General features: G+C 35.1%; 1 protein-coding gene across 4 annotated transcripts in view; it reads right to left on the minus strand.

The window, feature by feature from the left end:
• SEMA3A (semaphorin 3A) overlaps positions 1–14,865 on the minus strand; it is a 507,688-nt gene that overhangs the window by 221,318 nt on the left and 271,505 nt on the right. For 3 of the 4 annotated variants that reach the window (XM_081244273.1, XM_081244271.1, XM_081244270.1), the window contains one exon: positions 8,857–9,049. In XM_081244273.1, coding sequence (XP_081100399.1) covers positions 8,857–8,968 — 112 coding nt within the window. In that variant the 5' untranslated portion in view covers positions 8,969–9,049. Of the gene's footprint in view, positions 1–8,856; positions 9,050–9,482; positions 9,534–14,865 lie in introns of those variants that run through there. The other variant, XM_081244272.1, reaches the window with a different exon arrangement.

Raw genomic sequence — 14,865 nt, forward strand, 5'->3', positions numbered from 1 at the left:
AAATGCTTATTATTTACCATAACTTATTTTTGTAAATAGTTGAAGTTTGCATGGCTAATGAAAACCTAGGTTCATTTAAACTAATTCTTAAAGGATGATTACAATAGAGCAGAGTGTATTCTCTTGAAATTTCAAATTTGAAGGTAAAAATTTAAATTTCTGCACATATTATAAAGACTCACAAATGCTTGTATAGTTTTGATTTGACCTCAGGCATAAAGAACTTGGTTTTGGCTTTCCCCAAATATATTCCGTAAGGGTTTGGATTAGGACTTAATCATTTTTAAACACCATGAATAACTATGATTTGTATGTAATAGCACTCTAGGTAGCTGTATTATTTCCTTTCCTATTGATACTTCTACCTTGTCACAAGACTAACATATGTTTTATAAGACTGTAAAGTCAACCATTGTACATTAATTTATATTCTAGATATCAATTATAGATCTATAAGTGGACTAAGGAAAGTAGCCTACTGTTCTCTCTCATCCTCTCGATTATATAAGATTGGGATCTTAAACAACAAACTCAACATATATATATATATATATATATATATATTTTTTTTTTTTTTTTTTTTTTTTTTTTTTTGCGGTACACGGGCCTCTCACTGTTGTGGCCTCTCCCGTTGCGGAGCACAGGCTCCAGACGTGCAAGCTCAGCGGCCATGGCTCACAGGCCCAGCCGCTCCGCGGCACGTGGGATCTTCCCGGACTGGGGCACGAACCCGTGCCCCCTGCATCAGCAGGTGGACTCTCAACCACTGTGCCACCAGGGAAGCCCTCAACATATATTTTGCACATCACACTTCAACAAAGATTCCTGTGGCTCTTTCTTATCACATCTACTCTCCTGGGCAGGTGGGGTTTGGGAGCAAAGGCTGAGGATGGAAGCAGGTGGTGGTCCCAGGCCATAGAGCACAGAGCCAAAGTAAGACAGAGGCTTATTTGGAGATGAAAAGCAAGGGGCAATGAGTAACTGCTGCTCTTGATAAGTGGAATCAAGGGTAAGAAGCAGCAAGGAAGGCTCTGCAACACTAATCTTAGCAAGTTGTCAGAGAGCAAAGCCAGGATTCTCCCCAAAGTGTGGACAATGAAATCTAGTCAATTTAAACTTTTAAACGATTGTATTTTCAACTTTATTTGGTAGGACTGGTTTGTTCCACACAAAAATCCAGATGCAGTAAGAGTGATGAAGAGACAGTATGTGTTTAGCCACTATTTGATTTTAGAATCGTCTCACTCACTTTCTTTTCTTGTTGTGTGTACTGAGATACAATAATAAGGAAACTCAGGGTATTTGTTGAAAGGAATGAAATAATTTCTCTCCTAGAGTCTTCTAACATGCATTTATTGTTATATATTTTCCATCTCCTACTTGCAGGCAAACAAAGGTGACCCAGACACTTTCTGATTCAGTGCTGGAATAGGCTTGGCTCAGAGGAGACTATTTGTGGAGATACCACTGCCCTTTGCATGCATCTAAATGCCTCCACTGATATCCTCCTACCTTAGCATTTAGAACTGACTTTACTTTCTCTACCACATTATAATGTACTATTCACTTATAATGAATTGATTTATTACAGATTTGCATTAATTTTGTACTCACTTATAAACAGGTATAATTTGCGTTTAAAAACAAGGTGTTAGCATACGGAAGCAGCCGCATAGCACAGGGAGATCAGCTCAGTGCTTTGTGACCGCATGGAGGGGTGTTATAGAGAGGGTGGGAGGGAGGGAGACACAAGAGGGAAGAGATATGGGAACATATGTATATGTATAACTGATTCACTTTGTTACAAAGCAGAAACTAACACACCACTGTAAAGCAATTATACTCCAATAAAGATGTAAAAAAAAAAAAAAACAAGGTGTATCCAATGAAGCACAAGTTCATTCAATGAGTGACTGTGCTAGCCTTTGAGATAATACCAATGAAAAAGCATACAATCTAGCCTTAGAACTTCACAATCTGACACAACAAAGATGATCCACATAAGTAGTTTTCTGGACTAAAGAACTCATTGGACATATTCAATAGAACTACACTTCATTTAGTTTGCTGATGAATACTCAACTGGGTGATGTTATATTTTATCCAAAGACATGTTTATGATTGCAGTAACAAATTAAGTTACTGTAAAGTTTTGGTCAACATTTTTTCCCACGGCACATCTCTTCAAGCAAAGGAAACCTGGAAATGTAGTTTTAATGACTCATTCAAGAGACAAGACTCCCTAAATTTGTGGTCCCTTTCAGTTTTACTCTAAGCTTGTAGAAAATACTAAGACCAATTCATTCTTCATATTTATTCAACAGAATTTTATTTTTACTTATCTTTATTCCCTAATTCAAGTATAAATTGTATATCCTCTTATCCTGGGTTTGACAGAGTCCAGCTTTGTTACTGTCTGGAAATAGTGTGCAAATTCTCTATTTATACTGATGTTTATGTTTTGGCAATAGAAGGAGATAGTAACTGAAGACATTTAGACTTCTTTGTGTCAGATAGAATTTATTGGTTCTTTGGTATGTTTAATTGTGATAATAATTTTAAATAACCTACAAATCTAAAGGAGTCATTCTTTTAAAAATATACCAAATGTAATTTTCTAAACATTATTTTACCTTCTCAACTAGCCACTCTCCAATTATAAATGATGGTGATAATGTGCCACAGGCAGGCTGCCTCGCTCCTGTTAAGTGCACTTTATGATTCAGGCTTAAAATAATTATATATGTATTATTTATTCATATCCACAGGACATTGTCCTTCCATCACTCCGACTGTCTGTTACTACTACTTCACTCATTATTTTGTTTACATTTTATAGACCAATTGCACATGTAAATTCTCATTTAAGTTAAATTACATTATTTATTTAATTTTGGTTACAACAATCTACCTTTTGAGGGTCAGAAGGTACCAATAAATGCAAAGAGCACATCAAATTCTGTAGCAAATTCCATTTTAACTAATGCTTCTGCTTTGTGCTTGTTACGTATCCTGACTCTCGTGCCAGTTTTTCCAAGCTTGACCTCCACACACTACTCTGTGTGTATTTATCCTAGCAGCCTTCCCATTTCCAAACTAATGAAAGAACTGTCTCAAATTGCTAGTGCCACCTATTAGTGGAAGCATAGAACTGCAAATCATGGTAGTTCCTTTAAACAGCACCTTAGAAGTCATGAAGGGTAAAATCCATCCCAAGATTCACACTGGTTCTAACTTATGTTTACAACTGCTGGTCCTTTTAAAATCAGCTTTCACCGCATGAACTAAGATACTGTCATGAGTTTTGGAGATTTTACTTAGAGCTTTGCATTAATGGATCATTTTATCATAGGTTTTTCTTTTCATGAAGGTTTGATAAGTGCAATGTCTTCATCAATTAATATGTAACTCTCTATGCTATAATATCATGACTTTGTAAATGAATGCTATAGATAATGATCAGTTAAAAATTTATTTCAGTACTGGAAGATTTTTAAAAACTCAAGTATAAATTCTATTTAAAATAGTCCTGACTTTAGATTTCACAGTTCTCCAAAATGATGTAAAGGTGTGTGTGATATTTTGATCTTGGGAACAGTGATACGTAGGTGTACCACTGAAGTTTAAATGAGAGAAACTGGGATAAGAAGGTAAACCACACACTTCCTTACAGCTGACTTTAAGTTCTTGATAACTTTATAAGTTACTTAAAGCTCACATCTCAAATACAATTATATATTCACACTAAACAGAAATACATTATGCTCTGAAACCAACACTTTAACTTTTATTTTGTTACTAGGATCATATGCAATCATACTGATGGATTCCAATTAAATTTATTCCTGAAAAATCCTTTAATAGCATTAATTCTTCAATATAGAATTTAAATATAATAGACTGAAAATCACAGCATATTTTAAATCATGTTTGATTGATGTATGATAATGAAAAAAAGAAAACAAAGAAAAATTAGTTATCACAGATCTATACCTCTATTTAGTTGCCTAAATATTTAGGCATTTCATATCACTGACAATAGTGGAGTCTAGGAAACAATTTATATGAAGAGAAATAACAACCTAAAAAAGTTAGAATTGGAAAATTCATCTCTTCAGTATTCAGGTTTCCTTAAGCTATTAAAGACTGCACATCATTATCAAAAGTTGGTGGGTTATCTTACATGGGGTGGTTTTGTGGTCTCAGTCATTTTCTTACTTGCCAAAGTCTGCACTGATAAGTTATTATTTCAAAGGCCAATCTGGTTGGCAGCTCCAAACAGAGAAGCCTCAAACTGGAGATTTTCACTAGCTCTCATTTGATCTGACCCGCACTGGATCGCAAGATGTGATACTGTGCATTTCGTTTTATTTTGTTTTTTATTATTTTGCCTGGATATACTTGTCAAGTAGATAAATAAAAAGCTCTAGTTTTCAGCATGCTCAAATCGAAGACTTCAGAACCAAAATATGATTTTTTAAGTTAATAGAATTTGGGAAGAAAAGGCCATGCTAAATAAGAATCAGCAAATAAGAGATCTGATGCCATATATGCAGTGACTACTGGAGATAAGGTATTGCAAAGAATTTATAATGTCTTTGCTCTGTGAAAATATATATGTTATTACCCTACTTTTCAAACACACATTCCATTTTAGCTATGAGGAGATTTCCAGTATAAGACAAATTCCATTTTATATTATTATTTGAATACTTGAGATATTCATGAAGACTTTTCATGAGATCAAAAGATCATGCCTGGGGCTTCCCTGGTGGCGCAGTGGTTAAGAATCTGCCTGCCAGTGCAGGGAACACGGGTTCGAGCCCTGGTACGGGAAGATCCCACATGCCGTGGAGCAACTAAGCCCGTGCGCCACAACTATTGAGACTGCTCTCTAGAGCCCGCAAGCCACAACTACTGAGCCTGCATGCCACAACTACTGAAGCCCGTGCGCCTAGAGCCCGTGCTCTGCAACAAGAGAAGCCACTGCAATGAGAAGCCCGCGCACCACAACAAAGAGTAGTCCCTACTCGCTGCAACTAGAGGAAGCCCACGCACAGCAGTGAAGACCCAATGCAGCCAAAGATAAAAAAATAAATATTAAAAAAATATATCATGTCTGCTATAATATACATATGCAATTTAACATATGACTCTTTAAAACCAATAACAATTTTATTTGTAAAGTATTTTATTATAATTTACCACCTGTAGATTGCCAAGATTGTTTTTATTAACTCTAAAATATTAACATAAATTTTGTCCTTCATGTATATTTACCTATTCATATATGTGTGAATATGTAAATATATGTTGGTGCTTTGGCAGACTAATGAAAATCCCAGAAAAGTCAACAAGTTTAATTAGTAAATCATTATTCATACAAATTAAATTTTGAAGTGGTCATAATATATTGAATAATGGCAAATAAAAAAGGTTTTGCAAGTTTTAATTCATAATTTTTAATTAAACATTATCATCTATCAAAAAGATATGTCTGAGAATTTTGATTTAACTAATAATCTCATTCTTACAATAATTAAACAATTTGACTCTGGAAAAAAAACAAAACACAAAAACCTTTACAAAGTATGAAAAGAAAGCCTCTGAAATGTCTACCATTTATTTAAGGGCTGTTTACTAAGTCCTCCCTATGAAGGTAAAGTTAAAGGCACTGATTTAATCTTTGGATTCACATGGTCACCGTCACATTCAGACTTGCATGTGTCTTTGATTTCTACTAAAACTGAAGCACACAATGTCCTGGAAAAGCTCATTACACTGAGTGATGGAATGTTTGTCATTTGTTTAAAACCCCAGACCTAATTTATTTCCTTGTGACTTCCATAGGTTTTTCTGAAGTCCTCACTGTACCACACATTCCAAAAGGAAGATTTTATGATAATCTGGTATTTCATGAGAAAAGTGAAATTTGACTAGTTTTGTCAGGCAAATAAACAGTTATTCATCAATTTCAAAAAGAAGCATTACAACATTTAGCTATATTACATGAATTTAAGGAAGGGAAAAGTATCTCTGAGTGAGTGTTTCTTGAGGATAATTTGTATGTGACTGCTGAGATTTACAGAGTTCTCACATTTGCTTCCCCCGCAAGGATTCTAAATCAGATTGGTTCAGAGGAAAAGCCAGCCTACCCCATTTTTCTAATATTATCACTTCTCCAGATGGTCCTGAAAACACCTATTCAATTCCTGTTCCTAGAAAGTAAAGAGGTACCTTATTAGATATGTATGTATATCCACTACAAAGGCTGCCTTCTTGTTCTTACTTCTCTTTCTTTCTCATTTAACATATCAAATCTCTTTTATCTCCTACCAGGCAAAATGACAAGTAGAAAGTAAGCACAGTGATGGCCTGAAACTTCATCTTGGCAACGTGAGCAATGAGAGGGTTAATGGTGGATCTTTGAAAACAAGTGACCATGGGAAATTAGGGTTGGCAGGGATTTAACTCTTCATGAATCATGCTGGAATATTTTTAAGGGCAAAGCAGTGGATGTTTTAACTGTGTTTGACATCTAATTAAGGAGGAAAAAGAAGTAGCTAAAAAAAAAATTCTCTATTACAGCTTAGAAACAAAGTAGTGACAATTGGCTACCAGGCAGTTGCTTTGGAAAAACATGTGTACACGTAGAGACAAAAAGGTAATGACAGACCAATAAAATGACAGAAGAAAAATTGCTTGGGCCATCCCTATTATTCTTTTTGCTGTTCATTTCACAGCTTGTTTTACCAAATTGTCAAGCTCTAGGTATATCAATAGAATTGTTATGTAGCTGTAGGACAGTTTTTGGTTTAAAGGAAAGCAGAATAATTCTAATGGATACCATTGCTAAAAAGAACTCATAGAGACAGTTTCAAATATATACATCTTGTCAATATATGCAACTCACTTTATTAGACAAGTTTAAAGCATGTGTATATAACAAAGGGCTATTCTAATTAAATGTTATCTTTTAATATGTAGAAAGAACTGGTGCCTCTTCTATTAATGGAGAGTAATCCATTACCATGCAAATAGAATTCTTGCAAAATAAATAAGTATAATTCTCAATTCCTACTGATTTTGCAATTTATTTAGCACTTAGACAAGTATCTCCAAATATAGTAGATTTAAAAAATGCATGTCATGTTTCAAACTTACTCCAAAATTATAGCATATAGCTATTCACATCTTCATGAAGTAAACTCGTATGTAAAACTTACTCATGAGGAATATAAACTTGAAGAAAGTGGACGATTAACCTAAGAATCATTGGATGAAGTACTCTCAAAGAGTAAAAATAGAAAACAAAAACTGATGAAAACAGATACCATAATATCATATACCAGGAAAATAATTTAAAGACAGTTACTATATAAAGACACAATTGGGATTTAGTTAAATATTTAATGGGTGCCATATGATTATTTTTAAAAACCTTATATAATGAGTACATTTGCAATTCTGCTTGCTAATGTTTAAAATTCATTCTCATTTTAATAACCAAAAAATTACACCAAAAATAAATATATTTTCCAATTCAATGTATTTTATCTAAGTACTAAATACAAACAAACACATTTAGTAGGTGTTTAATTTTCTAATCCAAAGTGTGAAAAATTACATCTGTCTTTCCTATTTTGTGGTTCTCATTCACACTAGAGTACTCAGAAAGAGATGTTCCCCATCATGTGAAAATTAAAGAATATCTTTTCTGGCATAAGAGCAATGTATAGTAGACAGACATCTCTACAGATAGATGCAATAATTTTCTTTCACATTATAGGCTAAAAATGAAATATAATTGAAGTTTCTTATTGCCCCACCCCCAACTGTAGAAATTTGAGAATCATAAGAAAGCAACACCCTAGGGAGTAAAACTACTTGAGTTAAAACAGTTTAATCTTCAACTCCATTTTAATAATACCTCAGTTATATAAATATTCTCTTCCATTAAAAGTTATATATATCATGTTGGAATCCATATTAGCATGATATTATACATCTATCTATAAAATCTATCTAAACAAATATAGAACAAATATTTTCTTTAAAATCCTCATTAAAAAACAGGCATACACATTAAGATGTAACCAGACCGATCATGTGATAAGGCTTTTTTTTTTCTTCTTAAATTTATACTTTTTTGAAAAGAAGTTCACACAGCTAGCTGTACAACTAGAAAGTAGTATCTCTTCAGTTCTCACTGAAGTACATATAGAATCAAATAACATTACATTTCAAAGGCTTTAGCTTTGCACCAATTAGCCAAATACACAGTCTTTTGTACAATCATAACACACTGTGGAAAAACTAGTCTGTTCTCTCCAGTTTATATTCTCTTGGCAAACCATGATCTACTGCTTATGTTAAGCATCTGATTGTCAGATTTGAACAAACTGAATATTCATGATGACAATTAACCATTTACTGTCTAAAACTAAGAAAATACAATTTATCATAATAATTATTATAGGTGAGGCACTTACATCTACAAAGAGACCATTGTTGCAATAGTGGTTTTTAAAAATATTTTAATACGAGTAGAGTCAGAAAAATTATCAGGATATATGATCACACATATAGATCAGCATTTACCAGGCATTCAGCTTTTCTCTGCAAATGTGATTAAATCTTCTTTGTTTGCATTTAAATTGTCATATATCCAACAGAAGCCATGCTTTTATAAAAAAGTGTTTCAATCATCTCCAAAAGACACACACGATCACAAAGGTTTCCCAGGTTAAACTAAAGGTTTTATGGTTTAGGTTGGGAGGGAGTTCAAGGAATGAAAAGGCAGGGGGCAGGGGGGCATTAGAAAGCTAGCCAAATAAAAGGAAAAGAAAAACTTACCTTTGTAGGATAATTTCAGCCTTGGCACATTGTTCTTCCCATTTTGATAGTTTGCTCTTGCTGTAAGTAATACTCCCCAGAAAAGACAGACAATCCTAGCGAACCAGCCCATGCTGCAGACGCTGTGGGTCCTATGCTGCTTCAGTCTCGGGTCCTGTATTGTGCGGCCACAGAAGTTCAAACAATCTGGAAACTGGAGGTAACAGGTGATTTAGGTCAGTTTCATTCATAAATGCAGACAATCAAGACCTCCAGGCAACACTAACACCTCTTCTTCTGTAACAGTCACTGAAGCCCAGAAACTTCAAACCCTCCAAAAAAAAAAAAAAAAAAAAATCGAGCCAGGCACCGGATAATGAGGCACAACTGTTGTGTGGAAAGAAAAAAAAATCAACAAGGGCTGCAGCAGTGGTGCTTAAGAAGCAGTTCCTTTTATCTAGACTCTTCTGATAGCTGGCGGACTCTAATCCTGCTGCCTGCTTCATTCGGCTCCGGGGAAGCAGAATGAAAGGGGAACAGAGAGAGCGAGAGAGAGAGAGAGGAACCGTGAGCAACGCGGACTTTTCCTGTACACATGTAGGGAGAGATGACACAAGATCCCACAGACAGGTTTTCCCAACACTCACTAGACTGGCTGACAATGGGAGAACAGGCGAGCTCAGCCCACTCCTCTTCCCTCCTGTCACACAACACATGCAAAAAACATCTCGTAGAGATTAGAGCCGGCAGCAGAACACTCCAGCGTGCCTGTGAAAGGCATGTAGCTATAAATTTACTTCCCAAGGCAAGCGTTGCTTTATAGCCATTTTTAGGTGCAATTTTGATGAAAAAAATCTGAATTCTGCTACCTACATAATTTCCAACTCATGCTCATTATATAATTCTGCTTGGACTTGTGCGTTGTATGTTATACGTATGTTTATGCTTATATACGTATATGGATACGCGTATATATGTCTGTCCTTTTCATCAATATAACTTTAACCACTGGAGGTTTTAAAGCCTTGTTAGCAATCATTCCCTCCTCCCAACAAACCCCCTTGGATCAACCACCCCCTTCCCCCGCCCCACTGCAATTTCAGCGAAGAAATTCCTAGTAAAGCCCATTTCAACAATCAGCTCAAGACAAATATAGGTCCACTGAGAATTATAAATTACAACAGGGGATTCTCAAAAGGACACTCAGAATTTAAAAACATGTATGGTTTTCCAGCTCCTGGAATGCTCTGGCTAACGTTTTTAATGCATCACATCTCATTAATTAAAGCCACTTCCCTAGTTTTGGTTTAAAGGGCAGAGGAAGATGACAAAGTTCACAAAAGTCCCTGCTGGGCGTCAAGGACCAACATAAAGAGAATATCTCTGTGTCTTCATGGGCTGGTGAAGGGCTACTAAATTTTCTGTGGACATATATGCATGTATTCAGGCAGTCATACAAACACCATTAATTCTTTTCTAAACAGGCATGTTGTCTGAGGTGTTTAAATTTCCTTTCGTATTTTCTTTCAATTTTTCTCAAAGCTGATATCCTTATGGGTTTTTATTTTGTTTTGTTTTGTTTTTTGAGGAAGGGTGTATGAAGATCAACAGGACAGAACTTTCCCTTCTTTACTCCCAACTCTCTCTACTCTGCACCCTCCCCCCAACCCCACATACAGCACACATTAGAAATTTGGAGGAGAGAGCTCTATTTCAGTAATACGGAAATTTCTTGGCTGAAAGGAGAGGGTGAGTCTTACAATTAAAAACATAAACACTTATTGAAAGTGGTTTAGTATTCTTATAAAATATGACCTAAGCATTGTCACTACAGCTTTCATTACTTAATGTCTATAGACCAATAGAGAAAGAGCAACTCCCTCTCTCCCTCTCTCCCTCCCTCTCTCCCTCTGTGTGTGTGTGTGGGGGGGGGGGCGCATGTGTTTGTGTGAGTGTAGGTGGACGAGGAGGAAGAGAATGAAGAGGATTTAAAGGGGGGGGGAATGGGGGAGGGGGAGGAGGGATTCTCTTTCTACTTCACTAGATTGATTCATCAAACAGACCCTATTGTATTTGTCAGTTTCCGCCAGCCTATTGATCAGTCAGTATTGTTAAGAAAATAAAATCCAAAAATAATGTTGATTTTACTGATTCCCACACTTGTTATCCTGAGCACTTTTCACGCTCTAGGCAATGGATTAAGGCTGCGAATGACAAGAGGCTTGTCTGTCTTCCATGGATTACTCTCTATAGACATTCATTCTGCAGAGGAATTCATGTCACTTTGGGATTATTTAGAAGACTGGACTAATGAATTATCCTATTGAAATACCACATATGATTAAATACTTTAAATACTTGTACCATTTTCATTAATATATATTGTAAATATTTATTTTTCTCCAGCTCTTTTTACCTAGACTAGGAGAGCAAGTTTATATTTGTCAAAACTAAACAGGATAAGCAAATTTAGAAATGTATCCATTTCACTTGCATAATGTCTAATCCTGAAACATTTTGATGTTGTCTAGGAAAAATAAAAGGTTGTAGGTAAAATTCAGATAAAAGAAGGTCAGAATTGACTCCATGGAGAAGAAAGATATTCAATATGGAGTTTGAACCACAAAATCATGACAGAATTCCTTTATTTTGTAAAATAAATAACTTAATGTTGAAGCCTGGAATTTGGTAGCACTGACACCCCATGTTTATATACACACAAAATTTTTTAAAACTTTAATATACTTACTTACATTTGACATTTTTCTTACCCTCTAAAATTTTTACGATCTTTGGATCTTTTCAAACAATTGAAAGTTTAGTGAATTAACATTTATATTTACTTATCTGTAGTTTTTATAATTAAAAAAATGTGAGAATAGGAAATTCTTTACCTAAACATAACTGTTCTAGACTGATTAAATTATAAATAGTAGAAAAGTGTGACCACAGATAGAATTTTTTTAATTGTGGAAGGAAAGAAAGAGAGAGAGGGAGGGAGGGAGGGGGGAAGAGAGGAAGGAAGGAAGGAAGGAACTACTTCCTGAAAAATTCTTACCAAAGTATTTGTAATATTATATTTCTACTGCTTTCTCAATTTACTTTGGTCAGGGTTAAATAAAGTTATTTTCAATGTTTTTCTTATACACCCAAACATGTGAGGGATAACCAAGGTTAAACCTATTTCTGAATTGAGGTAAATGCAAAGTTGAGGTGGACTTGGGTGGATGTCATCAGAATCTATCAAAATACGCATGTGTGAAATGTGAATTTTGATTCACCTCCCAAGGAACATCGCTCCCTACTCTGAGAATCTGTGACCTCAGCCCTGACACAGTCAAGCCTGCTGTATTGGCCACATTAACCGTTGATTTTACTGCATCATTTACATTTTTAAAAGTCATACATAGTATATTGACCTTTTAACATTGAGTTTTTTTAAGGTAAAAGTGAAAAATCTTATTTTGCAGTATCAAAGCAGTATCTCTAAAAGCAGTATCTCTAAAAGCAGTATCTCTATTTTCAATTATTTTCTAACCCACGATCTACATCATATGCTATAATTTACTTGCAACTGAGTTTATAATATCTTCTTAAATTTCAAGTTTTCAGATGTGATTAAGTCCTGCTACAGAGTCAAATTTAAGCAGGTGTTTAATATGATGATCATGCTGTTGTATATATTTCTGTCAAATAAATCAGTAGTTTTTAATCTCACCCCACTCCATATTGAGATGGATTACAGAGACTTCCAAGTATAAAACTCTTGACAGGCAGTTTTCTGGGTGGCGTGCTTGATTTTCTAGAGAAACAACTCTTCCAACTTCACAACAGTTTGGTTAACTCTTCTTTTTCAGTAAAGACCAGTACAGTCAAAGAAGATACATGTTAAAGCAATTCTCCATTGGAAATGTATTTTTGATCTTTTCGTATGTTAGCTAAAACTGTGTACATTTTTTAAATGTCCACTTTCTATAATTTGTTATTTATTAATGAAACAAACTGGGATGGCAATAAACATTGCAGTTTAATAGCAGAAATTGTTCTAATTTGTGAGATGGTATTCCAAGTGCTTCTCCAGGTTATAGACAGCCTGAAACTTTCTGTGAGCAGTAGGTAAAAACACTTGCTATATTTGTGCATAAAAGAATATAAGGAGAAACACAGTTTAGATATATTTAAGAGATTGAGTGGATTAAGTGTACTTGATGTTATGGTGCACTTCATTAAACATACCTGCCTCTCCCTGCAATCCCACTCCACCCCCGTTTCACTATGGTTAGATAAACACCCCCAAAGGCTGTACCAGCCACAAAAGTAGATGACCTCTTTAAGAGAAATTACGAAGTTAAGAATTTCAAAAGGAGTTGGTTAACCAGCTCTCCTAACAAGCAACACCAAGAAGGAAACCAATACTAAAAAACAAACACAAATTTCCATACTCTTGCCAAGGTGTTATTCAATTGAGTCATGTAAAAAAAATCTATATTAGTTTCCATTCAACATCTGCTATCTCCCTTTTTTTCCTTCAAGAGAATGCTTCATTAGTATATGAGAAAGGCCTATGATAACAGAATTACAGCAAATATCAGAGTAGAACATTTGCCCTTGCTCTGACATCTCATGCTGGAAATTCATTTTTAATGAGGGTTTTCCTGGTACAGGGAAGGTGAATTTTTTTTTTTCTCAAAAAGGATTGTGTGGGTGAAAACATTCTTTAGAAGATCAAAAGACATCTTATTAATTGGGAAAACGAAATAGTTGATGTACTATTCATTCTAGCCAAAAAATGGTAGTTATTTAAGAACTATTGCCATAGTCACTGAGAATGGGGGGTGGGTGGTAGCAGGTTAAAAGCAATATTTAAGAAATTAAGTTAAACTTTTTTTAAAAATCTGACCCCTGTGAATGCTTTTGGGATAAGCAACGCGTGAAAGCATGAGTTGAGAGGAAGGATTGGTAAAAAGCAGAGGGAATTCAATCTCTAGGGAAGCATTAACTCTTCTCTTTCCCTCTTACCCACCCATGAACAGCGATCTCAGCAAAATAAGCTAGCCCCTCCTCAGAACTGAACTTGCAACAGTTTAAGAAAAAAACGTTTTATGTCTTCTCTTGTGACATCAGTGTTCATCATGAGATTTAAGGTAAATAGGGACTCAAGATAAAAGCCTTTTTGTTTTTCAAATGAATTAACATGATAGATGTTAAATCAATGCAGGGGTGCAGAAACTGGCCAGTCACATTAGCTGTGGCTCTAGATTTTAAGAAAAATTTAAACCATTAAGGGGTATCAGAAATTACAGGGGAAGTTCATTAGCAGTAAGGTGAGGCGGTAGCTTCCCTTTCCTTGAGAATTTGATTCGAAGGGCTAGCAGGTGAATTTTTTTAAGTTTGTGGGGGGGAACCGAAGAGAGTGACAAAAAAGGGATGCATAAAATTTTATGTTTAGTGTCTATGTAGCCAAAAGTGGCTAAAATCCAGTTATAGGAACAGGATTTACCATTTCCACAGTCTCTCTTTTCTTTCGACTTTTAAAATCGATCATATTTTTCAACATTTCAAAATGTTTTAAACATGGGACTTTTCCTTTTTCACCTAGTTAAGCCATGTAATCACTACAGCTTCTTTATTAGATTATCTGATAAGTGAATGCAGTTTTCCAGAATATTAATCTATTGCAATAATTAAACACTGAAAATACCAGAATACCTGTTTGGGTTTTTTGTTATTGTGGTGGTTGTTTTGTTTTGTTTTTAAGTGAGAGTGTCTCCACCTCAACTCAAATGGAACAAGAAAGTTTTCAAGTGAGACAAAAATCCCATTGTTAATACTGATCAGTACAGGCTAGGCAGTGAGGAGGAAAAAATGAGGCGTCCCTGGAATACAAATGAAATGAGCAGGTTGGCTGTTGAGTGTTTCAGGACATGAAGTTATTAGTTATTTGCTTTCAGCAAAGGTATAGCACACAGTTTCTCACTGAATAAACAAATAAGCAGATCTGTACTAAACAAAACAAAGTGAAGAAGCTAG

Source organism: Mesoplodon bidens, assembly GCF_964165515.1.
Source record: "Mesoplodon bidens genome assembly, chromosome: 9".
NCBI classification, from domain to species: domain Eukaryota; kingdom Metazoa; phylum Chordata; class Mammalia; order Artiodactyla; family Ziphiidae; genus Mesoplodon; species Mesoplodon bidens.